The sequence below is a fragment of the Salvelinus alpinus genome, chromosome 10, assembly GCF_045679555.1.
Source record: "Salvelinus alpinus chromosome 10, SLU_Salpinus.1, whole genome shotgun sequence".
NCBI lineage: Eukaryota > Metazoa > Chordata > Actinopteri > Salmoniformes > Salmonidae > Salvelinus > Salvelinus alpinus.
Window position 1 is genome coordinate 48,148,130 of NC_092095.1, and position 10,873 is coordinate 48,159,002.

General features: G+C 42.9%; 1 protein-coding gene across 2 annotated transcripts; it reads left to right on the forward strand.

The window, feature by feature from the left end:
• Positions 1–1,169: 1,169 nt before the first annotated feature.
• Positions 1,170–3,143, forward strand: LOC139532116 (gap junction alpha-8 protein-like). Of its 2 annotated transcripts, none has more exons than XM_071329295.1 (2): positions 1,170–1,327; positions 1,743–3,143. In XM_071329295.1, exon 2 carries the CDS (start codon positions 1,758–1,760, stop codon positions 2,904–2,906), a length of 1,149 nt encoding a protein of 382 aa, XP_071185396.1. In that variant the 5' UTR covers positions 1,170–1,327; positions 1,743–1,757; the 3' UTR covers positions 2,907–3,143. The 2 variants fall into 2 exon arrangements, with proteins under 2 accessions (XP_071185396.1, XP_071185398.1); XM_071329297.1 differs by lacking the exon at positions 1,170–1,327 and adding an exon at positions 1,362–1,548.
• The last annotated feature ends 7,730 nt before the right edge of the window (positions 3,144–10,873 follow it).

The window sequence follows — 10,873 nt, forward strand, 5'->3', positions numbered from 1 at the left end:
TGTGGCACCCCCATGGAGACTGCCAGAGGCCCGGACAACAGACCCTCCGATTTGACACACTGAACTCGATCAGAGAAGTAGTTGGTGAACCAGGCGAGGCAATCATTAGAGAAACCAAGGCTGTCGAGTCTGCCGATGAGGATGTGGTGATTGACAGAGTCAAAAGCCTTGGCCAGGTCAATGAATACGGCTGCACAGTATTGTTTCCTATCGATGGCGGTTAAGATATCGTTTATGACCTTGAGCGTGGCTGAGGTGCACCCATGACCAGCTCTGAAACCAGATTGCATAGCGGAGAAGGTATGGTGGGATTCGAAATGGTCGGTAATCTGTTTGTTGACTTGGCTTTCGAAGACCTTAGAAAGGCAGGGTAGGATAGATATAGGTCTGTAGCTGTTAGGGTCAAGAGTGTCCCCCCCTTTGAAGATGGGGATAACCGCAGCTGCTTTCCAATCTTTGGGAATCTCAGACGACACGAAAGAGAGGTTGAAAAGGCTAGTAATAGGGGTGGCAACAATTTCAGCAGATAGTTTTAGAAAGAAAGGGTCCAGATTATCTAGCCCGGCTGATTTGTAAGGGTCCAGATTTTGCAGCTCTTTTAGAACATCAGCTGACTGTATTTGGGAGAAAGAGAAATGGGGAAGGCTTGGGCGAGTAGCAGAGGGGAGGGCAGTGCTGTTGTCCGGGGTAGGGGTAGCCAGGTGGAAAGCATGGCCAGCCGTAGAAAAATGCTTATTGAAATTCTCAATTATAGTGGATTTGTCGGTGGTGACAGTGTTTCCTATCTTCAGAGCAGTTGGAAGCTGGGAGGAGGTGTTCTTATTCTCCATGGACTTTACAGTGTCCCAGAACTTTTTTGAATTTGTGTTGCAGGAAGCAAATTTCTGCTTGAAAAAGCAGATGTCTCAGTCTAACCAAGTCAGTAAACAGCTTTATTGTCAGCAGCTAGTTCATTAGGATGTGCCTTGCCTGTCCTCCTTTCCCTCCCTAATATAAAACCATTCAATGGGACACACCATGTATATTGTACACTACATGAGTTGGTATCATTCCCAACTGCGGTGTCCCATACATTCCCATTTGTGTTTGGATGATCCTATTGTCTTCTGCGTCACCACACGTCGCCCGGCGAATAAAGGCTGTCTGGCTCCCAGCTTAAATATAGCAGCAAACTAAAAACCAACCATCAGACTCAATTCATTCACTTCTGCTCAGTGGTGCGACACGGACTGGGGGCCTTAGGTGGGAAAGAGAGAGGAAAAAGTTCACATCACACCATTGAGTGCCAAGAGAAGGGGAACACAACTACACTGGAGCTCTCACTGTGGCAAGTTGCCCATTTGTTAACTTTCACCAATATTATATTCGTGTTTCGGGAACAATATCACCTGGGATTGATTATTTATATAGAGTTTAGAGAGTTACGGTGTTTATTGCTATGGTCTTTGTTGCAAAAATGTGCATTTGGACTGTTGGTTTGAGTCATTTGGGGTGAGGCAACGAGGCACGCAGCGATTTTGTGTTTGCTCTCTCTGGATTTGACAAAGAGTGAGTGAGTGGCTCATCATTGCTGTAGTTACAAAATGTTTTTAGCTACAGTGTAGCTAGCTATAAAGAACATTTTTGATTGTTATATGGGGATCGAAAAATGACAAAAGAGAGCTGTGGATGCAACACAATGATTCTTTGTCGTCAGATCGATTTATAACTTGCTTTTCTCTTCTCCAACCCTCAATATGTAGCGCTGATTGTTGATCATGGGTGACTGGAGCTTCTTGGGAAACATATTAGAGGAAGTAAATGAACACTCGACGGTGATTGGGAGGGTGTGGCTCACAGTGCTCTTCATCTTCCGGATCCTCATCCTGGGCACAGCCGCTGAGTTTGTGTGGGGCGACGAGCAGTCGGATTACGTGTGCAACACCCAGCAGCCTGGTTGCGAGAACGTGTGCTACGACGAGGCTTTCCCCATCTCGCACATCCGTCTGTGGGTTCTCCAGATCATCTTTGTGTCTACGCCCTCGCTGGTGTACGTTGGCCACGCTGTGCACTATGTCCACATGGAGGAGAAGCGCAAGGAGCGCGAGGAGGCCGAGCTGAACCGCCAGCAGGAGCTGAGTGAGGAGAGGTTGCCGCTAGCGCCTGACCAGGGTAGCGTGCGCACCACCAAGGAGACCAGCACCAAGGGCAGCAAGAAGTTCAGGCTGGAGGGCACCCTGCTGAGGACCTACATCTGCCACATCATCTTTAAGACGCTGTTCGAGGTGGGATTCGTGGTGGGCCAGTACTTCCTTTACGGCTTCCGCATCCTGCCGCTGTACCAGTGCAGCCGCTGGCCCTGCCCCAACACCGTGGACTGCTTCGTGTCGCGCCCCACCGAGAAGACTGTCTTCATCATCTTCATGTTGGCCGTGGCATGCGTCTCGCTCTTCCTCAACTTCGTGGAGATCAGCCACCTGGGCCTGAAGAAGATCCGCTTCGTGTTCCGCAAGCCGCCGCCCCAGACCCAGGGCGGTCAGGACGGCGAAGGCCAGAGCCCAACCGGGGAAAAGAGCCTGCACTCCATGGCCGTGTCGTCCATCCAGAAGGCCAAGGGCTACCGGCTGCTGGAGGAGGACAAGCCCGCATCGCACTTCTTCCCCTTGACAGAGGTGGGTATGGAGGCAGGCAGTCTGCCCGCACCTTACCAGGCGGGAAGTGAGAACGTCTCTAAAGTGTACGACGAGTCTTTGCCTTCCTACGTCCAGACCACGGGGGCGGAGGTGAGGGTCCTACCGGAAAGCGGCGAGGACGAGGGCCCCGCGGACCCCGGCGTGGAGGCTAACGACACGATAGCAGACACCAGACCACTCAGCAGTTTAAGCAAAGCCAGCAGCAGGGCAAGGTCAGACGATTTGACAGTATGAAAGTGAAAGCAATGTGAAAAAGCATGGGAGCAAAGCCTCACAGAGCCTTAACTCTCGCTGTGAGGGAAGTTAACATCAGCTTGTTATTCGGGAAAAAGAGTTTAAAATGCTGTGCAATGTGCAAGGAGACTTTAGTTTTAAAAGAAAGATAAACTTGTATTTTATAAGACAGCATTTTTTGTACTGTTTTTATCAATCTATTTAAAAGCTAACAACAAAAAAAAGGTAATTTTCAGCAGGATTATTTAACAAAAACGTGCTGTTTTTTAATTCACATATTTTCTATCAAGAGTTTAACCAAAAACCAAACGCTTCCGATGTTTACATTTTTTGATTAGCCATTTAGCTTGATGTTAAATGTTATATTTATATTGAGCAAGTTATGTTTGCAGTACTGTCAGGATTACACTTGAGTGTGTGTGTATGTATTACAATAATTTCACATCTACTCACACATATACAACTCATTTACTTCACCTAATAGACCTACAGTATGTGTGCAAGCTGTATAATGTCGATTAGATTCTTTTTTTTTATCTGTGAGGTGAAACATCACATTCTCATAGAATTGCCATCAAAAAAATTTAAAAGAAAGGACCACTGGTTAAATGAAAATTGACATCAATCTTGGCATTTACGTTTTTAATCCACAACATGTATCAAAAAACCTTGATAAACATAGATTTTATTGATAACTATGGGAACCATGGAAACTACTGTGGGCCAAATACTTTCTTCCCTTCCTCCACACACAGCCGCCATGATGATAAAGATCTTGCCCTATCAGCACAAAGCATTGTTGAACAAGAGAGAATAAAATAACAAACTCATATTCACAAAACGGGCCTTCCTTGGCAAAGTTTGAAAGAAAACAACTTTTTGATTCCATCTCATGAAATGTGACAACCATAAGCAGCGTAGCCAAAGTGCTCAGTTCGCAATGTATATTACAAAACTGGAATTAAATGTCAAACTAAGGGCCTCAACACACTAACGTCTATCATGTCGGTCAGGTGTCGACACAGTTCAACCATGAGTCATATTGTCAGGCAGTATGCCATCTTGCTTTACCGATGTTCTTATGTACAAATATCTGATGAAGAGGTATTCTTTTCAATTGTATTGGTAATCTAGTTGATTCATTTGTGTTACAAGTGAAGACTATACATATCAGAAACCCATTGAGACAAATTCTGCTAACTGGACAGTGGCAGAACATAAATGCTGAAGTGAAACAATTAACGGGCCTTAAAATCAACCTTGCTTTTGAAATATGGAAACATTTATCACTGTAAGTGCCTCAAGGATATGCTTCTGATACTTTGTCTTCAGGCCGTATGAGCCTTTCCATATTGTGACGTTGAAACATCATATTGTGAAGTTGAAAGTTGAACTGTGTGTCTAGATAGGAATGTCTGTAATGTTTTTGACGAGCGTCAATTGATTCCATGTTAATGGTCGCTTTCACTTCTATTTTCATTATTTTACAAAAAATGCTATTTAAAATGGTGCAGTTGTTAAGGCGTTGTTGCTCTGGGGAACTGCTCGAGTGTCGTTCATTTGAATTAAATCCCAATTCTATTTCAGGTTATTCAAACATACAGTTTATAGAAATAGAATCCCCCTCCTATCTTCCTTCCTCAAAGATTTGCATATCTGTTACCCATCACCCTACTTCAGAAAAACACCAGGGTCGCGTTGATCAGGCAGCAAACGGACAAAAACAGACAAACGGAAAGGGAGTGCTGTAACTGGCTTGGTTTCGATTGCCATGGCAAAAACATTTTAAAACATGTTCCGTTGTGTGCCCTAATGAACAAGACCCAGACCAGAGATCTGATGAACTTTCCAACTAAGTCCTGCCATTTTGCCAGAGGCCGAATGATTCAGCAATCAGTATCGCCATCAACACATTGCAACAAATTATGAGAGGCATTTAGCACAATCACCAGTCAGAGGAGGTAAAGCAAACATTTCTGAGTGTTGATATAGTTGGGAAAGTAATGCTTCCACGGAGGGGGGAGTATTGAGCCTTGTTCAACAAACAAATGCAAACCATCTCAGTATAGTGCAGTGGCCCCTCAAACCCCTGTCCTAGACAAGATGCTACAAGCTGCAAGGTTATCAACTTAGCCCAAAGCTCAGATACAGTATGTGTGTAATGTGAACGGGGCAGACATTCACTTCTGAGGCCTGCTCCAGATGGGGTGCTGTTCATTTGGATTAACTCTCATTTAAAAATGAAATCCAAAACGAATTCATGACGTTGGTAAGGTATCTAGTTAAACATTGAGCTATGCTGAAAGTCATCGGCCTTGCTGCCCTGCTCACCTGAATGTCAGTAGGGAATATCTGAGATATTAGGGAATATCGGGAATATCAGTAGTAAATATCAGAGGAATCTTAGTTTCTTATCAAGCTGTGTACATTTCCAATAATCAAGAGACAGACGAGGGACTCAGTGTCCTAGCAGTATCAAAGTCAGTCTTTTACTGTTTTTACAATCAAAATAAGTATTCTTAGTAAAAATAAAATAAACGTTTTACTAACTTGTAGTCCTATTTGCTCATAGTTGTGTGCAAGTATCATCTTTTGAAACTGTGAACAAATCCAATAAAAGGTCAGGTGTGGTCAAGAGGTGCCGCCTCCTTGTCTTTTCTGCATCACACATACAGACTTGGGTCACACACACACACACACACACACACACACACACACACACACACACACACACACACACACACACACACACACACACACACACACACACACACACACACACACACACACACACACACACACACACACACACACACACACACACACACACAGAATGTATTTTAACTAGCAAGTATAAAAGGCCACGACTTTCATCAATTCGTATCAGTGCGTAATACATTTCACCAAACCTAAACCCTTACATTTCACAGATTCTACGGTACTCTAACTGAGTGTCTGCTTGTGTCAAATACTGCGATAATGCAACAAGTGTTTGGTTATTACTGTAGGCCAAATATACTCCACATAAAGCTCGTATTGAGAAGCATGTGTAAAGATAAACAATTTGAATGTAAATGTGAAAAGACAACATGTCTCACCACAGCAGCAGCAAACTAAACTCTTGATCAGCTCAGATTGTTGTAGTAGTGTAGTCACACCAAGCAACATGATGGCTGGGCATAGAGTAAAGTATGCTTTCAAACTCTAAAGTAGCACAGTAGCTTATGTTTTATTGGAATTCCTACCAATATGTCTGTGTCTGTCTGTGTGTGTGTGTGTGTGTGTGTGTGTGTGTGTGTGTGTGTGTGTGTGTGTGTGTGTGTGTGTGTGTGTGTGTGTGTGTGTGTGTGTGTGTGTGTGTGTGTGTGTGTGTGTGTGTGTGTGTGTGTGTGTGTCAAATCAAATGTATTGGTCACATACACGTGTTTAGCAGATTTTATTACGGGTGTCGCGAAATGCTTGTGCTTCTAGCTCCGACAGTGCAGTAATATCTAACAAGTAATATCTAACAGTTTCACAACATATACCCAAAATACACATACATCTAAGTAAGGAATGGATTAACAATATATACTGTATGTCAGAGTGGTATTGGACTAAGATACAGTGGCGTAGCATAGAATACAGTATATACATGAGATGGGTGATGCAATATCTACACACAATTAAAATGACTAAGATACCGTAGAATAGTATGTGTGTGTGTGTGTGTGTGTGTGTGTGTGTGTGTGTGTGTGTGTGTGTGTGTGTGTGTGTGTGTGTGTGTGTGTGTGTGTGTGTGTGTGTGTGTGTGAGAGTGAGAGTGAGAGTGACAGCGCTGATGCTCTCTGTTTGTTTTGTAGGACTATGTATCAACAGGATGTGGTAAAACACCAGCCCAAGGTAGCTCACTGATCTATTTAATTAATGATTGAAAGTTGTTAGAATTACCAGTTTCTCATAGCAGGAAAATGATCCTGCAGCAGGAAATGTGAATTATTGTGTGGATTATAATTAATGGACATTTTATTGGTTGTATTTTTAGTTAGTGCAAATCAAGTTTGCCATTTTAAAGTGGAAATAAACTTTAGAGGCCTTTTTAAACCTCATATAAACTACATGTTTGCATGTCCAGCTGTGTAGGACATTTCTGTGATTTAAAAAAATAAACTAATCAGATTTGGACTGCCCTAAACCAATCAGATAACTTTTGCCCTTAGAACAAAGTTGACTGCACTTTGTCAACCTGTGGACATTTCCTGCAACAACAGGGTGATCAAAATAAGATCCTATCTGTATTCATGTGCCATATCCCCTGTTTGATGATGACGCAAAAACATGTGTCTGTTTAACAGAAGTGTGTGATGATATGTAGCCTATCTGTTGTTGTGCATTCTCTTGTCTCTGGTGTGCAGAGAGGACAGTAGAAAGAGGACACCGAAGCTACAAACAGAATATCAACTCAATCTCCATGTGCGTGCCTGACCAATACCAGCACAGTGAGGAGGACATGACCTCAAACCTGGAAACACTCTCTCTGACTGCAGTCTGGTTCTAGATTTGAGCAAGTCATTCATAACAAATACTGATTAATCGTTCTCTTTCAACTAAATTAAGTGAATGATACATGTGTAGCACATGAATAAAGAGCAAATACATCTTTAGTCTCCTCGATATTCAAAGGCAAAGGAATTAGTAAAACATGAATTAGTAAAATATAATTGCTCTGATTTGAGAATAAATAAAAAATGGCAAACAAGTATTAATCTTTAAAATGACATGGTCAATTTCACATGTACTTTCCTGATCAAATCAAATCAAATGTTATTTGTCACATACACATGGTTAGCAGATGTTAATGCGAGTGTAGCGAAATGCTTGTGCTTCTAGTTCCGACAATGCAGTAATAAGCAACGAGTAATCTAACCTAACAATTCCACAACTACTACCTTATACACACCAGTGTCAAGGGATAAAGAATATGTACATAAAGATATATGAATAAGTGATGGTACAGAACGGCATAGGCAAGAGGCAGTAGATGGTATCGAGTACAGTATATACATATGAGATGAGTAATGTAGGGTATGTAAACATAAAAGTTTAAAGTTTAAAGTGGCTAGTGATACATGTATTACATAAAGATGGCAAGATGCAGTAGATGATAAAGAGTACCTTATATACATATACATTATATTAAGTGGCATTGTTTAAAGTGGCTAGTGATACATTTTTGATCAATTCCCATCAATTTCCATTATTAAAGTGAGCTGGAGTTGAGTCAGTATGTTGGCAGCAGCCACTCAATGTTAGTGGTGGCTGTTTAACAGTCTGATGGCCTTGAGATAGAAGCTGTTTTTCAGTCTCTCGGTCCCTGCTTTGATGCACCTGTACTGACCTCGCCTTCTGGATGATAGCGGGGTGAACAGGCAGTGGCTCAGGTGGTTGTTGTCCTTGATGATCTTTATGGCCTTCCTGTGACATCGGGTGGTGTAGGTGTCCTGGAGTGCAGGTAGTTTGCCCCCAGTGATGCGTTGTGCAGACCTCACTACCCTCTGGAGAGCCTTCCGGTTGTGGGCGGAGCAGTTGCCGTACCAGGCGGTGATACAGCCCGACAGGATGTTCTCGATTGTGCATCTGTAGAAGTTTGTGAGTGCTTTTGGTGACAAGCCGAATTTCTTCAGCCTCCTGAGGTTGAAGAGGCGCTGCTGCGCCTTCTTCACAATGCTGTGTGTGTGGGTGGACCTATTCAGTTTGTCCGTGATGTATACGCCGAGGAACTTAAAACTTACTACCCTCTCCACTACTGTCCCGTCGATGTGGATAGGGGGGTGCTCCCCCTCTGCTGTTTCCTGAAGTCCACAATCATCTCCTTTGTTTTGTTGACGTTGAGTGTGAGGTTATTCTCCTGACACCACACTCCGAGGGCCCTCACCTCCTCCCTGTAGGCCGTCTCGTCGTTTTTGGTAATCAAGCCTACCACTGTAGTGTCGTCCGCAAACTTGATGATTGAGTTGGAGGCGTGCATGGCCACGCAGTCGTGGGTGAACAGGGAGTACAGGAGAGGGCTCAGAACGCACCCTTGTGGGGCCCCAGTGTTGAGGATCAGCGGGGTGGTGATGTTGTTACCTACCCTCACCACCTGGGGGCGGCCCGTCAGGAAGTCCAGTACCCAGTTGCACAGGGCGGGGTCGAGACCCAGGATCTCGAGCTTGATGACGAGTTTGGAGGGTACTATGGTGTTAAATGCTGAGCTGTAGTCGATGAACAGCATTCTCACATAGGTATTCCTCTTGTCCAGATGGGTTAGGGCAGTGTGCAGTGTGGTTGCGATTGCGTCGTCTGTGGACCTATTGGGGCGGTAAGCAAATTGGAGTGGGTCTAGGGTGTCAGGTAGGGTGGAGGTGATATGGTCTTTGACCAGTCTCTCTGATCACTATATATACAGTCGTTTCTAAATTGTTATGATATAGATTGTTACTGGAATGTTGTATAAGGTCCACCTTATGGCAACACCTTTATGTAAAGCACTCACAGACTGTGCCATACACAACATAATTAAAACGGCAACATACGCCATTATCTACAGACAGCACCACACTCCATAATCAAAAGGGCAAGACATTCCATAATCCTGTTGCCTGCAGTTATGGCAAGTTGAGACTCTCACGAAACACGTACATGTTGGTTGTTTTGCTCTAGGATGCCCACAGACCTCACAAAAGGGGCCTGCATTTTCAAGCTCTACCTGTAGATTTAGCGGTGACGTAGTGTCACCCTAAGTTACAGAACACTGAGCAAAGCAAGGTGCAACTAGAGAAAATTGAGAACCCCTACACTCTGCATTTTCTGCTGGCTGCCCCACCACCACCACAGAAAGCACTGAGCTAGGCTGAAACACCTGCATTTTGGAGCTTACTTACTCAAGAAAGCAAAAAAGAGACCAAGTTTGTATGAGGCTTTATTAACTCAATGAATTATATATATTTTTTACATTGTTTGCTAACTGATATGTGACACGTATTAATGCCAAAATAACATGCAAAACAAGCAAAAAAAACTAAAAAGATGTTAGATCAATTAATTAATTAATTTTAATTGCAAAACAGGTGGGGCTCTGAATGATGGGTTGACACTGCCGTTAATTATTATTATATATATTTTTAAATGTGCCATCTGGATTGCTTAATATGAGAAATTTGGAATGATGTATACTTTTACTTTTTATACTTAAATATATTTTAGCAATTACATTTACTTTTGATACTTACCTATATTTAAAAACAAATTCCTTTAGACTTTTACTCAAGTAGTATTTTCTGGGTGACTTTCACTTTTACTGGTATCTTTACTTTTACTCAAATATGACAATTGGGTACTTTTTCCAACACTGACACATTGCAACAAATTATGAGAAGCGTTTTGGAACAATCACCAGTCAGAGGAGGTAAAGCAGACGTTTCTGAGTGTTGATATGATTAGGAAAGTAATGCTTCCACGGAGGTGGGAGCATTGAGCCTTGTTCAGCCAACAAATGCAAACCATCTCAGTATAGTGCAGTGGCCCCTCAAACCCCTGTCCTAGACAAGATGCTACAAGCTGCAAGGTTATCTACTTAGCCCAAAGCTCAGATACAGTATGTGTGTAATATGAACAGGGCAGACATTCACTTCTGAGGCCTGCTCCAGATGAGGTGCTGATCTTTTGGATAAAATCTCATTTAAAAATGAAATCCAAAACGAATTCATGACGTTGGCAAGGTATCCAGTTAAACATTGAGCCATGCTGAAAGTAGTCGACCTTGCAGAGGAATATTAGTTTCTTATCAAGCTGTGTACATTTCCAATAATCAAGAGACAGACGAGGGCCTCATGATTTCAAACCTCAACATAGGGTTAAGTGTCCTAGCAGTATCAAAGTCAGTCTTTTACTGTTTTTACGATCAAAATAAGAATTCTTAGTCTTTGAAAAAAAGTCTTATAGTTGTG